The sequence below is a fragment of the Vombatus ursinus genome, unplaced genomic scaffold (genome assembly GCF_900497805.2).
Source record: "Vombatus ursinus unplaced genomic scaffold, bare-nosed wombat genome assembly UNPS02014801.1, whole genome shotgun sequence".
Classification (NCBI taxonomy): Eukaryota; Metazoa; Chordata; class Mammalia; order Diprotodontia; family Vombatidae; genus Vombatus; species Vombatus ursinus.
This window is the reverse complement of record NW_020954579.1, coordinates 10944278-10966066: the sequence shown is the minus strand read 5'-3', so window position 1 is coordinate 10966066 and position 21789 is coordinate 10944278. Positions and strand designations below refer to the sequence as shown.

The 21789-nt window shown below is 37.2% G+C and overlaps 1 protein-coding gene across 1 annotated transcript in view; it reads right to left on the bottom strand.

Annotated features, from left to right (window-relative positions):
- The window catches only part of EFCAB3 (EF-hand calcium binding domain 3), a 143737-nt gene that overhangs the window by 29036 nt on the left and 92912 nt on the right, over window positions 1–21789 (bottom strand). Inside the window, exons 25-31 of the mRNA XM_027872970.1 lie at window positions 19712–19765; window positions 18354–18458; window positions 15935–15988; window positions 14337–14438; window positions 12272–12325; window positions 6718–6822; window positions 1967–2020 (exon numbers count right to left, since the gene is read on the bottom strand). Coding sequence (XP_027728771.1) covers window positions 1967–2020; window positions 6718–6822; window positions 12272–12325; window positions 14337–14438; window positions 15935–15988; window positions 18354–18458; window positions 19712–19765 — 528 coding nt within the window. The remainder of the gene's footprint in view (window positions 1–1966; window positions 2021–6717; window positions 6823–12271; window positions 12326–14336; window positions 14439–15934; window positions 15989–18353; window positions 18459–19711; window positions 19766–21789) is intronic.

Below are 21789 nucleotides of genomic sequence, written 5' to 3'. Positions count from 1 at the left end.
TGTATGTGAGGGAAACATTTGAAATCCTAGCATGTAGCCAGGAAGTCTTCAGAGGCCCTGTCTAGAACAAGCAAAACAAACCAAAATCCTTCTGAATTGGTAAGTACATAGTGTCTCTTGGGAAGGTGGGTTTAAAGAGAGGAATTAATAGAAGTGACTAGTGTCAATTTTACATTCACAACATGGTATCTTAGAAATCTAATTCGGCTTGTATACTCAGCTTTCAAAGTGATTTTCCTTGAGCTCAACAGCTCAACCCTGACAACATCTCTCCCCTACTATTTCTTATAAACTCTAGTGCCTTACTCTTGCCTCTGGGATAAAACATATAAACTCAGATTTTTAATGCCTTTCACAAACTGGACCCATCCTCTCCAGCCCCACTCTATATTACTTGAATCTACATTCTAGTCCAAACTGATCTTCTCTCTATTCTTCATACAGCTTTTTTTTCCCCCTTTTTTCTCTGGCTGTACTTCATGCTTGGACTGTCCTTCTTCTTCACTTTCAAATCATGTAATACCTCTCTTCTTTAAAGATGTAGTTCAAACACAACTTTCCTCTACATGAAGTCTTTCCTGATATTTGGTAGAGCAAAGCTTCCCTCCCTAACTACCTAGTATACATTTTATATTTATATATGTATGTTGTGTTTCTCTTAATAGACTATATAAGTTCCCTGAGAGTAGGGATGGTTTTTGGGATATTTTTGCATCCAGCACCTAGCACAATGCCTGGTACATAGGAGGCACTTAATATTTGCTTATTTGCTTGATTTTCCAATTCAAATTCCTCTATCACAAAAGTCAGCCATCTTTTTAGCTATTAGTAAGGCTAAGCAATGACCATAGATAGCAATTACAATTCTAAGGTCCAGGAAGAGAAGAATAAAAATGAAGAAAAAAATAAAAATGAAGAAAAATAAAGAAGGATAGGAGGGAATGAGGAGGAAGGAAAGAAGTACTATATGTCTGTAAATCATAGAATACAATCTCAGAAAAATTAAAGTTAAAAAAACCAAATAAAGGTCAATCTAAAGTCTCATGGTAGATATATATACGCTGTTATAGCATGTTACATGTTAATAACTATGACTTGTGTGCAAGATATGGCCTAAGAAACAGCACTGAGGATAAATATGATTGGGGGAGGAAATAAAAAAAAAACCCACGGGATGCTGAGGTAGTAAGAGTGAGAGACAACAGATGGGCCAGCCTAAGTACTATCTTGGTATTTTTAAGACACTAAAAAATAAATAAATAAAAGCAGGAAGACTGTAGCCCATTGGATAGATCACCTATAGTGGATTAATGGGGAAATTATAACTGTGCAAGATAAGGATGCTTGGAAATTATGATTTGTGTCAGTGGAGGAAGTGACCATACTGAAGAAATAGTAGATTCACTGAATGACCTGGATGAAATTGCCCCATGCTATTCTGTTGGTTTGGGACAGTTTCACAGATGTGTAGAAAAACAACTTAAAATCAATCATCACCACCTCTGATCTTGCCTCCACCTTGTTTTTATCTTTCTATCTAGACATACACAACCCTCCACTCAGCTATTTATGTGTTTGCAGGCTGCCCCAATATCCCTGAGACAAGCACCCAAGATGCCTAAAGAGTGTAGGACTGAAGCAATAACTGCTAGCTTTTTCACTTATTTGACTTAGAATTGAGCTGTTTGTATGTTACCATGGGCAATTTTTTTTTGTTTTAAAAAAGCTCAGAGGATGAAACTTTCAACAAAAAAAATATTAACTTATTTGCCAAAATTCAGAGTCACATGGAGAAAACCCAGCTAATAATTAGAATTTAGTGATCTCCTCAATAGATAGCTTAGGGAATAGGACCAAGAAATCAAGTATATGAAAAAGCAATGAGGTTTTTTCAGAATAAGTGTGAGATTCCAAACTCTCAGTTCAACAACATCTTCTCATATTGCTTATTGCTCACATTGCTTACCTTTAATGGCCTTTGAAAATTCTATCAATTTGTTTAGATCCACTTTCCCATCATCTGTAAGTCAAGGACAAGATAAGACTTAGAAGCAGTGATAAGCAAGATAATTTTAAAAATAGCATATACAGAATACTATTGTGCTATGAGAAATGATGAACAGGTTGCTTTCAGGAAAACCTGGGAAGACTTACATGAACTGATGCAAAGTGAAATGAGCAGAACCAGGAGAACACTGTACACAGTAACAGCAATACTGTATGATGATCAACTATGAATGACTTATCTATTCTCAAACACAATGATTCAAGACAGTTCTGAAGGACTTATGATGAAAAGTGCTTTCTACCTCCAGAGGAAGAACTGATGGAGCCTGAATGCAGATTGAAGCATGCTTTTAAAACTTTTTTTCTTTTTTTTTTTGGTCTGTATTTTCTTTTGCAACATGGCTAATATGGAAATGTTTTACATGAATGCACATGCACAATCTATATCAAATTACTTGTATTCTCAAGGAGAGGGGAGGAATAGGGAGGAAGGGAGAGAATGTGGATCTCAAATAAAACCCGAATGTTAAAAATTTTTTTACATGTAATTGAGAAAAAAAAATAAAAATGTAAAAAAAGGCATAAAACTATGAAAATTAGCATAAACAGCTATTTTCTCTGATTTGTCTTAAAATTATATGTTATCTGCACAGAGGAATGGAAAACTAAAAAGAGGAATTTTCAAATGTTATTTCTATCTATTTTCATTCACTCTGTTTCAAATGAAAGAAAGACCAAAGGCAGCCAATGGGGAGAAGCATGTTAGAGGCAGATCTAACACTCAAAACAACATTCTTCAGTATTTCAGCTCCAGGGAAGGTGGCCAGAAATGTCCTAGTGGCCCTTATTCTGTTGGCCAAGGAATAAGAGCACCTACTTGTTAATATATTCTTGCTGAAATTCTGAACCAGCCTGTTGGCTAAGAGTTTATGCTTTCTAAAGTACAGTCTAAATGTCAGAGCTTAAGGGATCATGGAAATCATCAAATCTAATCCCCTACCTTTTACAAAGGAGAGGTAGAGTGACTTGGCCCAGGTCACACAGTGAGTTAGTATCAGAGCTAGGTCTAGAATACAGGGCTTTAGACCCCAAGTCCAGGGCTCTTCTATTATTCCCTAGCAATTCTTCTTAGCTCATCTGCATAATATGCAGGCACAATATATAATGCATCAAAAGGCATAATCGGTCTTTTTTCCTCTTGTGGTCATGCAAACATATCAGTGAACAAATATGTGGTTTGAATGTATTTTCATATCAATATGGAAAATGTTTGGTGGCACCATGGTACCATTATGCTTGTGCTAGATGGAATGGCATAATAAAAGAATTTGTTAAACACCCACTGTGTGCCAAGAACTATGGATACAAATATTTATTTATTTACTTTTTGCTAGGCAATGGGGTTAAGTGACTTGCCTGGGGTCACACAGCTAGTAAGTGTTCAAGTGTCTGAGGACAGATTTGAACTTAGGTCCTCCTGACTCCAGGGCCAGTGCTCTATCTACTGAGCCACCTAGCTGCCCCTACTGTGGATACAAATAAAAAATCAATACAGACTTTACTCTCAAGGAGGTCACATTCTAATTAGGAGAGAAAACATATAAGAGTGTTTAGTTGCAGGCAGACCTGACGGTCCTTTGAGAGTAATGGAAAGGTAAGTGACAATGCCCAGGAATCCTTAGGGTACAACATGAGATCAGATGGCAACACTCAAGGGTTCAGAAGTCATATTGGTAGAGTAGGTTGGTAAGACCCAGTAGGCTATCATCTTATAGGGAGGATTGTAATTTGTAATTCCCTGCTCATTCAAGCGGTGTGAGCAACCATATCCCTTGACCAATGATTGCTGGGAAAGGGGTATAGTGGACCTAAGGGTTGGAATAGAGCAGAGTTTTGCTACCTCTGGCAGGTGTGGGGCTAATAGGGGCAGGGTCAGGGTCAGTATATAGTCAGGAGGGAGTGTCCATCACCTGGCAGGAACTGGACAATGAGAGTTGGGGCATGGGAAGGGAAGGACTGGATGCTATACTGGAAGAAAAAGAGCTAGATATACCCACAATAAAAGAGAGTTTGGGGGGGTGAAGGGACTAATAGCTGGGGTGTATGTGTGACAGGAGAAACTTCACAGAGAAAGTGGTACCTGAACTGGGCTTTGAGGGAAACAGAATTCTAGCAGGTGGAGGTGAGGAGGAAGCACATTCCAGTTATGGGGTACAGACAGAGCAAAAATAAGGAGACAGAAGATGGAACATTGTGTGTTAATATTGGCAAGACTGATTTGACCAGACCATAGAGTGTAGGAAGACCAGATTGTGAATAAGTCTAAAAGTCAAATGGAAAAATCCAATTTGATCCTAGAGACACTTTTATTTATTTATTGGATTTATTGGAGCTTATTGAGATGAATAACATGATCAGCCCTGTGCTTTAAGAAAACAACTACAGCAGCTGTGTGGAGGATGGATTAGGAAGGGACCAAATAAGAGGGTATTGCCAATAGTTTAGACAAGAGATGATGAGGGCCTGAATTAGAGTGTTGACTGACTGAAAGAGAAGGGCTAGATATGAGATAACTTTTAGCATAGTGCTACACTTATAGGAAGTGCTTAATATTTATTGATTGCCTATGGAAATAGAAATGGCAAGATGTATCAATTTATCAATTGATTGGATATGTGGCGTAAAGGAGAAGGAGGAGTCAAGGATAACTCTGAGGTTGTGAATCACCTCCTTGGAAGGATAGGGACATCTTTAGTAAAAATGGGGAAGTTCAAAAGAGTGGTGGGTTTGGGAAAAAGGATAATGATTTGTGTTTTGGAAATATTGAATTTGATATGGCTAAGGGACATCCAGTTTGAAATGTAGTAAGGTCTGAGGTCTTCCCTACACTTTCCCCCTCCTTCAGAAACCTTGAACGACAATCCCATGAAATCCCCCAAATTGTATTTTCCCTTGCAAAATCTCCTTTTGGTTGGGATTATCTGACCTGCCATTTTTCTACAAAGTTCTTGGGACCTTGCCACTTGTCCTGACACTTTATCTCCCAGAATCTCAATACTCTTTGGCATGTCATGAAATGAACATAAATATAACATGACTCTTCTTTTATGCGTTCTTTCCTCCATTATAGAATGTAAGAGAGCAGGGACTCTTAGTTTTCTGTTTGTATCCTCAGTACTTCCAATAAAGCTTAGCGCATAGTAAGCTCTTAATAGATACTTTTTTCATTCCATTGTACTCAATTTCATTCTTGGTCTTTCCCCATTTTTGTTCTCTTCAGTGCCAATTTCACTTCCTATATAAATATATTTGTGACTGTGATGTTAGAGTCCAAATGTGGTGGCTTCACTCTCCTTGATGGAGAATAGTTTAAAAAAACCTTTGCAGCTCTTCTCTAGTTTTTACTTGTTTGTCGTCCTTCCATTTTAATCTTTAAATGCTTTTGAGATGACTTTGCTTATTACGGTTGCTTGCCAATCTTCATTTTTTTTTTTTTGGTGAGGCAGTGGGGTTAAGTGACTTACCCAGAGTTCACACAGCTAGTGAGTGTTATGTGTCTGAGGCCACATTTGAACTCAGGTCCACCTGACTCCAGGGCCAGTGCTCTATCCACTAGCTATCCCCATTGCCAAGCTTCATTAAACCAACTTGTTTCTCCGCTGTTTTTTTTTTTTTTTTTGGTGTTTTATGAATTGATCTCAGGTCCCAGAGGGGATGAGAAGATGGCCAAGGAGTAAGAAGTAAATAGGATTCATTTTCTCCAGCTGACTGTCCACTTGTTGGTTGCTGGATAAGAATCATATTTAGAGTACCAGTAGCTAAGTTGGTGTTTATAGAAGGTCTGAAAAGAATGATTTTTAGTATCCTCTGCCCATTTCTTTGTCATTCTTCCTCTCTCACTATAGAAGCACAGTGATCAATGGATAACTGAGACCCATTTTGTATATTTCTTTGTTTCATGAGTTGCCATGGCCACAGAATTCTTCACCAAGTTGGCCAGCCTACTGATGGGACTCTCTGTACAGCCTCTTTGTACTTGGCTAGCCTGGTCCTTGGAAAGTAGACACTGTACATTGAAACTGTATGGAAAACCTTCCCAGAGTAGAACCTGTCAGAATATGTACTACTACAGCTCAGGCACTGAGAAATTAGGTCTGACAATATAGTAACAAGTCATTCCTACATGTTTTGAATAGAATCAATTCCATTTTTCGTTATTATTTGGGGCTCATTTTTCACTCCATGTCATGATGATGCTTCAGAGTAGGACTTTGTTATTACATTATATGATAACAGAAGCAAAACCAAACCAAGCAACCTATGTATGGTTTATATTGGTGTCCTTATTTAACTTCCTCTAAATGGACCTTTCCTTTCTCTCTTTTTTCTTTTCCTCTTCAATTCCATTTTCTATCTACTTCCTCAACCGCCTTTTTCTTCCTTACCTGTGTCTTAAACCCATGAGTGGTTCCTGTATCACTCCTGGGTACTGATTACTTTGGCTGGTGGCATTTATAAACTGGGAGATTTCTGTCCTTAACCTAAAGGTAAATGATTAGTCATGTTTTCTTCTCAGTCTAGGATGGGTCTTTTAAACTATATTTCAGACCATCTCTATGGCCTCAAAGCAGAATAATTTCACAAGTTCCATCACCCAGCCCTACAAAACTGAACTCCCTGGAGGTATACAACAGGATATGATTGACTCACAATCAAGTGGGATAACTGTTAGCAGCAACTGAAACTGCTGATCTGTAAGATCCATCCCCAGGTTCCTCAGGACATTTTTCAGTTCATGGATATCAACCTTTACTCCTATAGGAAAAATGAAAATGGTAAAAGACTGGAATAAGAAAAAAAACCAAATGATATTAAAGTGTGAAAAACCTTCTATGCTTGCCTATGTTAACTGACTGAAAAGGAAAAGCATCATGAGACTTTTTAAAGCTGGTGGAGTTCACATGGATGTAGCTCATGAAAGCCCTTTTGGTTCTACTCATTGCTCTTAGTTGTTTTGGAGACAAACCACTTTCGGTTATGTTCAGCAAATCCAAGTGGCATAATACCTATTGTCAGTCTTTACTATTACTGTATGAAAAGAGGTCTGTTTGTTCCAAAAATATCTCTATAAATTTTTAACCTGTTTATCATTTGCTCTAAGAACATCTATCAATCTTTTCACTCCTTTTTGCTAAGCTTTCCTGTTTTATTAACACTGCATTGGTTTTTGTTTGGCTACCTTCCAGGGCTATTATCATCAATTTTACAGTGTTAATAATACACATTAATAATATACATTAATAATACACAATAATACATATTACAGGTATAGGTATTCATTGCTCTAGATCTAAGCTTTGTCTTGTCTTCAGGATTACCATTGGTCTCTTAACAATAGTCCGTAACAAGCATTTATTAAGCATTTATTATGTACCAGGAACTGTGCTAAATGCTGAGGATACAAAGAAAGGCAAAAATAGTCCTTTAAGAAGCTCACAATCTAATGTAAAGACAACAGTGCAAATAACTATATACAAACAAGATAAAGACAAGATAAATTGGAGGTAACCTCAGAGGGAAGGCATTAGCCTTAAAGGGGACTGAGGAAGGTTTCTTGCAGAAGGTGGAATTTTAGCTGTGACTTGAAGGAAGTCAGGAAAGTCAGGAGGCAGAGATGAGGGGGAAGAGTATCTCTAGACATGGTAGACAGCTAGTGAAAATGCAGAATTGAGGGATGGGGTGTTTTGTTTGAGGAACATCAAAGAGGTCAGTGTCACTGGATCATAGATTATATGGAGGATTATAAAGTGTGAGAAGACTAAAAAGTTAGGAAGAGACTTAAACTGTCTCTCTGGAAGATGCCACATCTTATATCAACACTTCTTGACATTATTGTGTTAATGGTATGTTTCCATTTAGATGTAAAAAATTCTAGCATTTTTGGATATAGCTTATATATTTGCAGTACATGAATAAAGCTTAAATTAAATCGAGTTGAAGGCTTTATGATAATCAATAAAGGTATTGTATATGGTTCAGTGTTTTCAGGTGACGTTTAATAATCGCTGAATCAATAATGAGTTGCTTTTGACATCTCTGGGACTTTTTGGTACACCCTTTTTGCTCCTCAGCTAACTTTTTTTGGGGGCGTTTATAGTTTTTTAGAATGATAAAAGTGATGAATATTTCATACAAAGTACATAAATACATAATTGACATATTTGGAGGGGTCAATAGTGTTTTCATTTTTTGGCAATAAATATATGATTTTCATTTTGTTAAAAAAGATGGGATTCAGGCTTGCATTAGCAAGCAAGCTGGTAAAGGCTTTGTCAGTAAGTCATGCACCACTGTGAAATACTTGAGCCAATAATTATGGATCTCATCTAGACCAGCCACTTTCTTAGTCTTCTCCCTTTATGTAACTGTTCTATCATTCATTATACTAATGGCATGCAAGATTTCTGTTTAACATTTTATCCAGCTTGTACTTTTGTGGTGTTGGACTTCTTTCAACCATAAATTTTCCACAACTTTCTTCTTCTTTAGGGGTTCTTTCTCTCTCTTGTCTAGTTCCTTTGCTTCTCAAGCTTCTATAGTATAATTCTTGATTGAGGTTGAATTATTGAATTTTTTTTTGCACTGTTTTTGAATCCTTGTATCCTTAAGAGTATCCAGGGTATTAATGGTATCAATTCCTGATCTACCTTTATTTTCTGGATTTACATTTTGTTTGTCACATCTTTGTTGTTTTTGATGGGATGATATGAATTTCAGGTTTTCTACTGTGGGACCTTGAGAATGTCCTTGTATTGCTTCTTCTGACCTTTGTGTGAATGCCTGCCTTGTGTGAATTCTCAGTATGTTTGGCATTTAAACAGTGTGGCCAGCCCATTGGAGTTGTGTTCTCTACAATAGAGTTTGAATGCTTGGCAGTTCAGCTTGAGAAATGACCTCAGTGTCTGGTACCTTATCTTGTCAAGTGATCATTAGAATCTTCCTAAGACAATTCAAATGGAAGTGATTTAGTTTCCTGGTATGGCACTGGTATACTGTCCAGGTTTCACAGACATACAACAATATGGTTAGCACAATGGCTCTGTAGACCTTCAGTCTGGTAGGCAGCCTAACATGGCATACCCATATCAAAGAAGGTGCTGTGCTCTATGAGCAAAGCAGAATTGCACTAGCTCAAGAGAAACCCGAGACACTCAAATTTGGAGACATCTCCACTCCAAATGTTCATATGGACTATTTGTGCCTGACCTGTGGTAGAGCCTTCTGAGCTTGTATTGGTTTGATCAGCCACAGTCAGAAACACTGTGCCTTGACCCTGACATAGTGATATCATTTTGGTCCTCTTTAAGCATAAAGGACAACAACCAACAACCTATTGTGTGTACCAAGTCAGATATTCGATGTAGTCTTCCAATGTCTTTCCACAGGTCTTCAAGAGTTTTCTCAAGCTGCTTTTGCCATGGGGGCATTTGATGCTTTTCCTTAGGAATGTTCTTGGATAGCTCCACCTTTCCTCCTTATCATGGCAAAGGTATATACTCCTGTGTTGTTGTTGTTGTTTGATCATTCAGTTATGTCCCACTCTTCACTATCCCAAGTCCATGGGGTTTTCCCGGCAAATACACTGGAGTGGTTTGCCATTTCCTTTTCCAGCTCATTTTGTAGGTGAGGAAACTGAGGCAAATGGGGTTAATTGACTTGCCCACTTACACAACTAGTAAGCATCTGAGGCTGGATTTGAACTCAAGAAGATGAGCTCTCCTGGCTCCAGGCCCAGGGTTCTATCCATCTTTCCACTTAGCTGCCTCACTACTGCTGTGTACATGTCCTGAAATGTTTTTATACTCTCTATCAAATATTATAGGAGAATGTAAATTCATGTTGGTTACAGCAGATACTAACCTATTTGAATTGCAGTCTTGGTAGTTAGTCTACTATTTGAATATTTAAAAAGAGCTTTTCAAAATTCTAAATATGTCCATCTCTTCTTTTCAAAATCATTTGAGGACAATGGCATCAATTTCTCTATTTTATTACTTGATAGCAAACTTTCGGAATTTATGTTAAGTTTTGACATTTTTTTTTTTGGTTAGGCAATTGGGGTTACGTGACTTGCCCAGGGTCACACAGTTAGTAGGTGTCAGGTGTCTGAGGTCAGGTTTGAACTCAGGTTCTCGTGACTCCAAGGCCAGAGCTCTATCCACTGTGCCACCTCACTGCCCCCAAGTTTTGATTTTTTCAGTGCTTTCTGGTTCTTTAGTTTTTCTCTTCTCAGATTTAAGTAGCTTCTCAGTTTTTGCTGTTATTTCATCTAATCTGAGTTCTGGAATAAAGCTATCTTCCCTCAATTCCCCTGCAATGTATCTGCAATACAGAGCTGTTAAAAAGCAATATAAAGGCTTTGCCAGAAACTGGTAAGATCTGTTTCCAATTTTGTTATGATGGAGCTCTGGCACGTAAAAGAAGCAATCATATTTTTAGTCCATTTCATGTACGCTAGTTGTTTGCCTGTTTTAGTAGTCACTGTAGGGTATTGGTATTTATGATTTGTTCTGATGTATCTTGTCTTCTTGCAGCACCAGAACATGTAGTGCCATCCCACTGTCCTTTGTGTTTAAGTAATCATCGTGATGGTTCCAAGTAAACTCAGCCTAAAACTCTATGCTGTCCCATATATTTTGTAGATTTATAGGAACAATTTAATGATACTGGCTGAGGGTACTTAGCCAAGTAGTGGTATTGCCAGAGCCCAACTTATCAGCATTTCAGGGTTCCTGCCAAGCATTCAGAGTTCCTGTAGCAGTCTTAAGGTCTCTTAATGTCTCTGCTAGACATCACCTTAGCTGGTATTCCCTAATTTTGCCATTCATTTCCTTTCCTCCCTCTCCCACCTCACAACATAGATAATGGGTTGGGCTTTGAGAGGGTTATTATGATCTCATTGCTCTCACCTTTTTAATGGGGTGAAGATAGAAAAAGTGTTGGGAAATTCGATACCCTGCTATTTCTCTTCTCTATTTAATGTCCTGTGGCCTTTTGCATAGTTGGATAAAATAACTACTTTTTGTAGATGAAAAAAAGTTTTAGTTTAAGTTTAATCATCTGTAGGTCTACTGAAAGCATCCTTGGGAGCATACAGGACAACAGGGATCACATGTACCTTATCCTGTTCTTGTGTGATTTTTATTCTCTTCCGCTAGGTCTCTGTATTTTGAATGTTTTTTATTCCATGTTGCTAGGAAGTATGAGTTCTTGATTTGGAAACATATACTAAAAATAATGAGGCTTGAGAACTGTTTGGCGGATTAGGGAAATGCAAACTTCTATTTCCAAACTTATTTTATAACATACTTTAAAGTGTTTTACAACTTCATTTGACATGTCGTATACTTGAGGTTTTGAAGGTATTAATTAATTTTCATAGTGGAAGTAGGATAGAGCATTTATTCTTGTGATAAAGAGGACAAATTGTCAAGGATAGAATTATTCTTGCTTGACAAAGATAACGGTGGAGAGAGAGGGGAAAGAGAAGGAAATTGAACAAAGAAAGGGGAAGGAGAAGAATGTAGATAACAAGGGAGAGACTGGAGACAGCATAGAAGCAAGAAGAGAAAGAAGAAACAAAGAAAAGAAGGGGAAAGAGTTGGTATAAAAAGACCGGCTTTATAGTTTATAAAGTGCTTTTACATATGTTATCTCATGTGTGACACTCAATAACCCTGTGAAGAAGGTAATATGCTAGTATTATTATAATTATCAATCTTTTAGTAGAACGAAAACTTCTGAAGGGCAGACATTCTCTCATTTTTGTATTTGGATCCCCATTGCCTGGTACATAGTCAGTGCTTAATAAATATTTATTGATTGATTGATCCCCATTCTATACATGAGAAAGCTGAGGTCAAGAGGTGACAAGATTTACCCAAGGGGACACAAATAATTAGTGACAGGAGAGAAGTAAAAGCCAGATCTTTTGGCTCCAAGCCTAATTAATGTACAGTATCAGGGTCTCATAGTTTCATAGATTCAGAGCTGGTAGGGATTTCAGAGGTCAGTAATCCAATCCCCTCATTTTACATAGGAGAAAACTGAGGCTAGAGAGAATAAGTCATTTGCCTAAGGTCCCACAAGTTGTGAATGGAAAAGCTAAGACTGGAATCCAGGTCCTGTGGCTCCAAACCCAGTATTTTTTCCTACTATACTACTCTTAATTGGTTTTAGTGTTTTCTTATAAATTCTCACTAACCTTTAAGATCCTTCAGGCAATTCATCAACTTATTCTTCTTGACCTTTCTGTTGTCTAAAAAATGCAATAAGATACAAAAACTTTAGACATTGAGATAAGTGATCTACAAACTTAGCATCGAGGCAAACAAAGTACAATGATGAAAAACAGTATAGAGAAAGTGGGCAATTTTTCTATGGGAGAGAGAAATTAGTGGATTGTTTTGCCTTAGAAGGTTATTTATAATCTTTTCTTCCAGATAGTATTATAATTAAGGAAAGGAGAGTGGTTTCAATATGATGAATTAATACAGTTCATTAATGTCTTAGAGAAAGTAGGGGGTTACGGTCAAAGCATAGGTGAAAAAGTTAGGATTTGAATGGTGGAGGGACATATTTTCCTCCAAAAGGGACAGATAAAGAAACAGACATATGTTGGGGTACAGGGAAAGGAAGGGAAAATAAAGGATCTTCTGCTTATTGGTCTTGTCTTAGGGAGATGGAGGAATCTCAGTTCAATTTTTCTTTCCTACTTTTAGTAGGTTCTAATGGAGAAACAGATAAATACTGTTACTTTGAAGGTAGCCGCAGGTCCATAAGTCTAGAAATATATCTGACAAAATAATCAGCTTTGCCAAATAATCAGTCACTATCACAGAGTCACTAAAAATGCTTCTGTGGTCTTCTTCATTGCCTTGCATATAGAAGATGCTTAATAAATGTTGGTTGAGTTGAATTTAATGGAATACAAGTAATATCTTACATTTCTGTAATACTTTGCCATATGTTCTTCACACAATGACATTGTGAGGTAGGTGGTGCTACTGTTTGTCTCATTTTATAGAGGAGAAACTGAGTAAATGTCAGAATCAGGACTTGAGTTCAAATCTTCTGACTCCAAGGCTACAGAATCCTACACATAGCTGGAAGGGACCTTAGTGTCCACTCAGTCCAACAGATGAAGAAACTCGGGCTAGGAGAGGTTAAGTAACGTACTCAAGGTCATATTGCTAGTAAATGTCTGAGGCCTCATTTGAACTCAGGTCTTCCTGAGCACAGAACTTTATTGCACCACCTAACTGCCTTGAGTGTCTTCAGTACTCCATTACTTTTCATTCACTCACTCATAAGTGCCCATTTTTAAATGCTTACTCTATGCAATGTGGTTTGGAAACAAAGATTCTTCGGGTCCCGCCCAGGGAGAGTAACAACAAAGCTGAGATTTAAGCTTCAGTCCTTGGTTCCCAATCTAGTCCTCCTTTCCATGATACCACACTTTCTCTTTGGAGGGATCTGAGGAATCCTTTTAACACTAGCCCAGGCAAAGTTTAGACAAACATGAAATATTGTGAATCCCCAAATCTAAAGGAAACTGTTTACCAATTATTTCTAGATTGGCCAGAGCAGCAGTTTAGGCCTGCCTTCTCAGAGTCTAATGAAGGACAGGAAAATGTCTCCTACATTTCTGGGGGTACAACTGAAACTTTATGAGGAGTGTGGAATGTCACCCCATGGTGAATACCCCTGTATCCCTCTGCCCTGAGACAAATAAACTGAGCAGCTTTGCCTCCTGTTTTCTCTCTCTCTCTTTTTTTTAGGCAATTGGGGTTAAGTGACTTGCCCAGGGTCACACAGCTCGTAAGTGTCAAGTGTTTGGTCTGAAGCCGCATTTGAACTCAGGTCCTCCTGACTTCAGGGCTGGTGCTCTATCCACTGAGCCACCTAGCTGCCCCTCCTCCTGTTTTCTCTTATACTGCTGCAGTTCTTTTGGTCCATAATCCCCAGCCCCTATGCAAGCCCAGTTGGGTTGGGTGGAAATAACATCACTTTCCATTACTGAGTTATTTTTTTTATCACCCCTTAACTCTACTCTCTTCTACCTTCCCTCACCCACTTCCTTTATTTTTATTTTTCTATTCATTTCTTTTCATTTTACTTGCTCCCTTTTCTCTTTATGCTTGTACTGAAGTTGAAGAACTCTAGGCTAGGGAGTAGTCTGAGTCATCTTTCTTTAGAAAGTATCAGACATTTTCACACAAGCAAACCCAAGTTCCCCTGATGGCCACAATATAAAATGGAACACTCACCATCAATTGGCAGGTGTTTCAGGAGATTCTGATATTCATCTTCTGTGAGTGTGATCCTCATGTCCTTCAGAAAGTTTTCCAGGTTTCGAGCATCAATGTTTTCTGTTTACAAAAGATGAGAATGTGAGGAATCTGTAATGAGTCTAGAGGGTGAAAGATGCCACCTATTCTTGTGTCCTATCATCTCCAATTGCAACAAAAAGAGGAAAGAAAAGCCTTTGAGATGAGCCTACACATAAAGAGAAAGTTACCTGGGAGTTAGAAATTATTTCCTTCTGGTTCAGGGGACTCTGCTAGATTGAAGAGGCCTGTACTGAGGAATGTGAAATGGTCATTAGACAATTGTCTGGTGAAGACAGACAAATCAATGACCCATCAAGGTACAGAGCTACATAAGTCTAGCTAAAAAGTAGGTTTTGGTTATCTTTGCCTCCTTTATCCCAATAGCTTCTATTGGTCATATTGCAATCCTACACTTTACCACTGTCTTGGAGTCCTACAATTTTGTCTGTCTCAACACTGCAGCAAAAGTGAAGCATGAACATACTTCATTCCAAGAAATTCAAGACTTGCTACAAAGAGACTGGAGAGTATTTGGCAAGCTTGTAGTTGGATTTAAATAGAGTGATGATCATTTGACACATTCATCCACAATAGGCAATATTGCAGTTGTTATCCTGGACTCCTGACTCTTACCACCCCATATCTAATCAATTGCTAAATCTTGCTACTTCTCCATCCACAACATCTCTCACATCTACCCCCTTTTATTTCTATTCACACAACCACATCCTTAGCTTAAGTCATCATCTGTCTCTCTCTTGAAGGGATGTTATAATGGTCCCTAATCTGATTCCCTGGTTCAACATTCTCTTTCCCACCAATCCATCTTCCACAGAGCTGCCAAAGTGATTCTCTTTAAGTGCAGATCTACTGACCATATCACTCAATAAATTCTCCTGGTTCCCTATTTTTCTTGGATCAAACATATAAATTCTTCTCTCATTACTTTCCCCTGCCTACTTTCTGTCCCTCCCATATGGATTCCCATTTCCTGCCTCTGTATCATTGTACTAGCTGTCCCCCATGTTCTCCTTACTTCCATCTCAGAGTCCCCCTCTTTCTTCAACCACAATCTCTGCCTTCTATGAGGAGGCTTTCTTGACTCCCCCACTGCTAGGACCCAACCTCCCAAATTATGTTGTATTTATTCTGCATATATTCACATATACACATGTTTTCTTTCCCAAGAGAAGGCAAACTTCTGAGCTGGGACTATTTCCTTATTTTCGTTTTTGTAAGTCTAGTGACTAGAACAGATGTCGTGAGCACTTAAATGTTTACAAATTGATCACCTCTGTCTATGCAGATAAAAAAATTATTTATAAAATATATCGTTAGAAAGCTGCCTGAGAGGGGAAGTATCTTGTCTCACAATCACACGGCTAGTGAGTGTCAGAGGCAGGTCATAAATCCAGGACTTTTGACTCTAAGGCTATATCTCTTAACTACTATGCCATGCTTCCTTTCATGGATTTCTGTGAAAAACATTGAGATGTCTGTTTTTACATGCCTTCTCATCATAATGTCTTACTCACTTTTAATAGATTTCACGTCATCCATAATTTTATTCAGGGCGACCTTCCCATCAGCTGTAAGACAAGGCAGAGGTTAGATGGAGACCTAAGGACGCAGAATCTCACCAAACTAGTATTATATTACATTCTGAAATGTGAGATAAGCCAGAGAAATTTAGCATTTTTTTCTGAACTCCGGTAATTACTTTGGAATTTTATCCTATATATTCTAAAGGCTAATTTATAATAGGCAGTTGAGGAATGAAGCAAGCTCTCTATATATTGATGATAATAATAATAATAATAATTAGCATTTACATAAGGCTTTAAGGTTTACAAAGTGCTTTTCAAATATTAACTCATTTTATCTTCATGAGAACCCCATGACACAAGTGCTGTTATTATCTCCATTTTACAGATGGGGAAACTGAGGCTTAGAGAGGTTAAATAACTTGCCTAGATTACACATAGTATATGTCTAAGGCTTTGAACTCAGGTCTTCCTGACTTTGACTCTAGCCCTGTATCCATTGTACCACTTAGCTACCTCACAGAATCATTCTGGGATCTTCTCTTCTCTTTGCTATTGACTATCAGAAGAACTTGTACTCAGACATTTCATTTTGGCATATAAGATTGAGGATTTTAGGCCCCTTCCTAGCTTCTCATCTCCACTTCCTCTTCTGTGAAAGGAAGGTACTAGACTAGGGTGATCTCTATGTCCCTTTCCAGCATGGACACAACATAACTCTGTGTACTAGGAAACTACTTTTTTTGTTCTTTTTTAACAACAAAAGGAAAAGAAGAGCTATTTTTTCTTTCAGTGTTCTGATCACAATCTTGTAGTTGGTTAATATTTTTTGTATCTTTGCAAATTTGCTTTGTGGTAATTGGTTTAGTGTAAGATATTGTCTATGAGGAAACAAACATATAACTTTATTATAAAAATATATTTAAATGACATTTAAGTTATTCAGGTTGAAAAAGGTATTGCTTATTTAGGAGACAAATTCCTGTTAGTAAACTGACCTTGTTAAATGCCCAGAAATTGAAGCATTCAACTAAAGAACAGGCTTATTCTATATAAGTCAAATGTATGTATCTCTTTAAAACATATGAAGTACATTACATAAATAATGTCACTTAAGCCACACAACAGCCCTGTGAATTCAGTGCTACAGGAATCATTAGTAGGTATGTATCCTCTGAGTATCATTCTCAAATCTTCCCTTTCCCCTCCTCCTCCTCATATCCAATCAATTGCCATGACTTGTTGATTCTGCTTCTACAATCTATTTGCTTGCATTTCTCCACCCACAGTCATTGTGTGTTTGCAGGTGTCAATTTAATTTAGATATAATATTCACTTTTGGTTTCTGGTCACTAAGTGACTCCCAATAGCAGCCCAAGAAATGAGAAAGGGTTTGCAAAATGTGTTGGTGGACAGAATAGTTACATTGACAAGGTCATGGATTCTTGAAATATTGAAGATTCACATTCCTCAACAACTGGTCAGAAGGGCTTAGAGTTGAAGACTTCATTTTTTTTTTCTGAGATCACGAATATAGGCCCAGTTAGAAGCTCCGTTTAATCTTCTCAAGTGCACGTCGTTTTTAAAGGAGCTTGGAATGTAACTTGTCTTCTATTATCATCGTGAGGTAAAGTTTTTAAAAACTATGCTAGCAAATCATCATTGGTTTCCTGTACAAGACAATAAGTCTAAGTAGACAAGGGATCATTATCAGAAGGTTGGCCACTACATGATGATTTTTTTTTTTGGCCAAAGAAAAATGAAAGAATATACTTAGATGTACATGGGTTATAGTCTGCTCACTCTACTCACACCAATGAAAACATGGATTTTTTGAATAAAAATAGCTAGCATTTACATAACATATTAAGGGTTGCAATGTAATATGTATTTATATGTATTTATGTATACATGTTTTCTCATTTGAATCCTCAAGAACAACCTTATGAAGTAGATTCTATTACCATCCCTATTTTATAAATGAGGAAAAAGAGATTGAGCACGAATAAGTGACTTGTCTGAGATAATACCAGTAAGTGTCCAAAGCAGGATTTGAACTCAGGTCTTCTTCAGCCCAAGTCTAGTACCAGAAATTTTCATCTGGCTAGTTAGGATTCTCTGATCATAGTCACAATGAGTTTCTCTCCTTAAGGAGGATCACCAGGCAGCTCAGGTGGGGCCTGCGGTAAAGAGTAAGGAGTCTTCCATTCCTGGGTTCTACTCAGTGGCTTCTGGGAAACCTTGACTTGAAGGTTCAGTCAGAGATAATATTTCATCATACAGTATGATGAGCTTTCTCTGTAGGTATTTATGTCCTTTTATGTGATCTGAATAAGCATCCTTTCAAAAATTCTCAGACAGAAAGGAAAAAGGTTCCCTAGAGGTACACAGGGGCATAAGAAAGGCTCACCATCAACTGGAAGGTGACTCAATAGCTCCTCAATTTCTTGATCTGTGAGCTTGATCCCCAGGTTTTCCAGAACCTTGTACAGGTTGTTAATGTTAACATTCCCTCCTTCAGAAAGGAGAAAATTGAAGAATATAACCAATAAATCAATCAAGCATTCAGTAAGTGCCTACTATATGTTAGGCCTTGTACTAAATCTTGGAAATACAAAGCCAAGCCAAGTCAACAGGCGTTTCTTAAGTGCTTATTATGTGTCAGCCACTGTACTAAATGCTGGAAGTAAGAAGAAAATCAAAAGCATTGTTATTGTTGTTCAGTCCTGTCTGACCCTTCATGACTCTGTGGACCATACTATCCATGGGGTTTTCTTGGTAAAAATGCTGGAGTGGTTTACCATTTTCTTTTCCAGTGGATTAAGGCAAACGGAGGTTAAGTGACTTACCCAGGGTCATAGACATTGTAAGTATCTGAGGCCGGATTTCAACTCAGGTCTTCTGACCTGAGTAGCTAGGTGATGCAGTGGATATAGTGCCTGACCAGGAGCCAGGAAGACCTGAATTCAAATCTGGCCTCAGACATTTCCTAGTGGTGTGACCTTGGACTAGTCACTTAATTTTGTTTGCCTCAATTTCCTCACCTGTAAAGTAAGCTGGAGAAGGAAATGGCAAACTGCTGTAGTATCTTTGCCAGGAAAACTTCACATGGGGTCATGAAGTGTTGGACACAACTGAAATGACTGAACAACTTCCTAACTCCAGGCTCAGTGCTCTATCCACTGAGCCACCTTGCTACCTCCAAAAGCACTGTCCCTGCCCTCAAAGAGTTCACAGCCTAATGGGGGAGACAAATAAGAAAAATATAGAATTGAGCCAAAGAGGGACAAATTGTATAAAGACTATACACAAAGAATTTCAAAACTTGATTCATTATTCCTAGTTTGAGGGTGAGATAATACAAATAATTCACATTTATAAAATACTTTCCAAATGCTTTCCAAACTAATTTTCAAAGGCACGGTGACAATCTTTAAGGACAAAAATGGCGAGTCATTGGGAGATCTAGGAATATGATTTGTTCTTGTAATCCTGGTCCAAGGGACCCTGACAAATTTTTCAAGAAATAAATTAGACAAGGCTGATGGATTCTGGCAAAGCAGACAGTTAATCTACATACTTATCTACATACTTTTGGCCAAGAAGTTTGAAGTTCTCTACAGTGACAAAAACTGGTGAATTGCCTCCTTCAAGGTGGCTATACATAAAGAATTGGAGGTCATGAGGCAGAAACGCTGAATCAGTAAATTGGAATGATAATAGAATTCATGTTATAATCACCGAGAAATGAAACAGTTTCTCACTCACCATGGAGAGTCTTCACAGCATTCATTATGTTTTTCTTATTTATCTTCCCTTTGGCTATAAGAGAAGGTGAAATTCAGGTCATACAGAATTCTAAAAATAAGACAAAGTTCATCACTTAGCCTATAAAGATTGTCCTAATTCCTTCCTTCCTTCACCAAATAAGCATGAAGTGAAGAAAAAGAGAAAATTCTCAAGTGGATGAATTCATGACTTTTATTAAAATAGATTCTTTTTACTTTGTGGTAATATATATTATATAATATTATATATACTTATAGTTAATGGAGGATTTATTGCAGATAAAAGCTTTGTTTCAATCAAGTAGTATTTCACAAGCTCTTGACTCAAGTATAAAAGGAAGGAGTAGACAGTACTGTTTTAGAAACAGGCTAGTTGTGGTTTTTTTTTTTTGTTTGGTATCTGAAACTGTGAATCTCTTTTATGTATAACTTGTTTTAAAAAATGTATGATAAATTTATCAAGATATTTCCAGCATTGTGCTTCTCTGTGACTTCTTCTAAACTCTTGTTCTGTTCTGTGTATTTTATAAATCTTTCATTTTTGCTTTTCATTTTTTTCATCACTATCATTACTTCTTTCTCTTCTCCATAACTGCCATTCTTCTACCCCCAATATGAGCTCTCACTTATAACAAGTAAAAGTATAATTAAGAAAAACATATCGATACACTGGCAAATGGTGAAATTATGTCTTGTTCTGCTCTTGTAGTCTTTAACTTCTCTGGCAAGAGATGAGAATTAAGATTCATCATCAGTCTTTTGAAGTCAGACCTCATTGTATCAATCTTAAGTCTTTTAAAATTGCTTTTGTTTATGATGTAATTATTTTATAATTTTTTTTCTTGGCTCTGCTCACTTCACTCAGCTTCAGTTCATAAAAGTCTTTCCATGTTTCTCTGAAGCTATCTTTTGTATTGTTTCTTATAGTGCAATAATATTCTATTACATGCATATGTGATAATTTCCTTAGCTGTTCCCCAATTGATATACAACCTATAAGTTTCTAGTTCTTTGCTACAATAAAAAGTGCTAATAGAAGTTGTTTTTGTATTTATGGGTCTTTTAACTCTTTCTTTGATCTCTTTAAGGACATAAGCCAAGTAGTGATATAACTGGATCAAAGGACATGAGAATTCTACTTACTTTTTTTTTTTTTACTATAGGCCCAAATTGTTTTGCACCTTCACCTTGCACCTTCATTAAAATACCTATCTTTCCAGAGTCTCTTCAAATTTTCTGAATAAGTACATTAATTTAACTAGTATTACTAGTTTTTATTATATTGACATGGCCCAAAAATGATAAATTAATATCTCTCCATTTATTTAATACTATTTCTGTAAAGAGTAATTTTGTAGTTGTGGGCATATCATTTCTCTATCTGTGGCTGGATTCCCAAATATTTTATAATTCTGTAATTACTTTTAATGGAATATTTCTTTCTTTCTCTTCCTACTGTGTTTTGTTGGTAACATGTAGAAAGTTTGAAATTTTGTGTGGTTTTATTTTATATTTTTATACTTTGCTGAAGTTGTTTCTATCAATTTTTAGTTGAATCTATAGGGTCCTCTAAATAAGTTGTCATATCATCTGTAAAAGTCAATAATTTTGTTTCCCTTCTGCGTGTACTTCTTTATTAATTTTTTTTATTGCAGTAGGTGGGAGGACATCAAAAAATGGGGTCTGCTAACAATGGATATCCCTGTGTTATCCTAATCTTATTGGGAAAGGTCATCTATTTCTCATCCTAGCAAAGCCCTATTTGTTGCCACTTCCTTTTAAATAGAAAAGCTTTCTTAGTGAGTTTCCCAGTATGATAAGATGCTCAAACATATTCAAATGGATTTGTTTTGGAGTTCCCTGCAAAGCTGCAGATGGTAGAATGCTAAACTTGGAGTCTGAGATTTGGGTTTAAATTATGCCTCATATGATTACTAGCTGTGTGACCCTAGGCAAATCGCTTAATCTCTCTAGGTCTCATTTTCATTATCTATAAAATGAGGAGGTTAGACCTGATGACCTATAAGGTCTTTCCAGCTCTAAATATATTAGTAACCC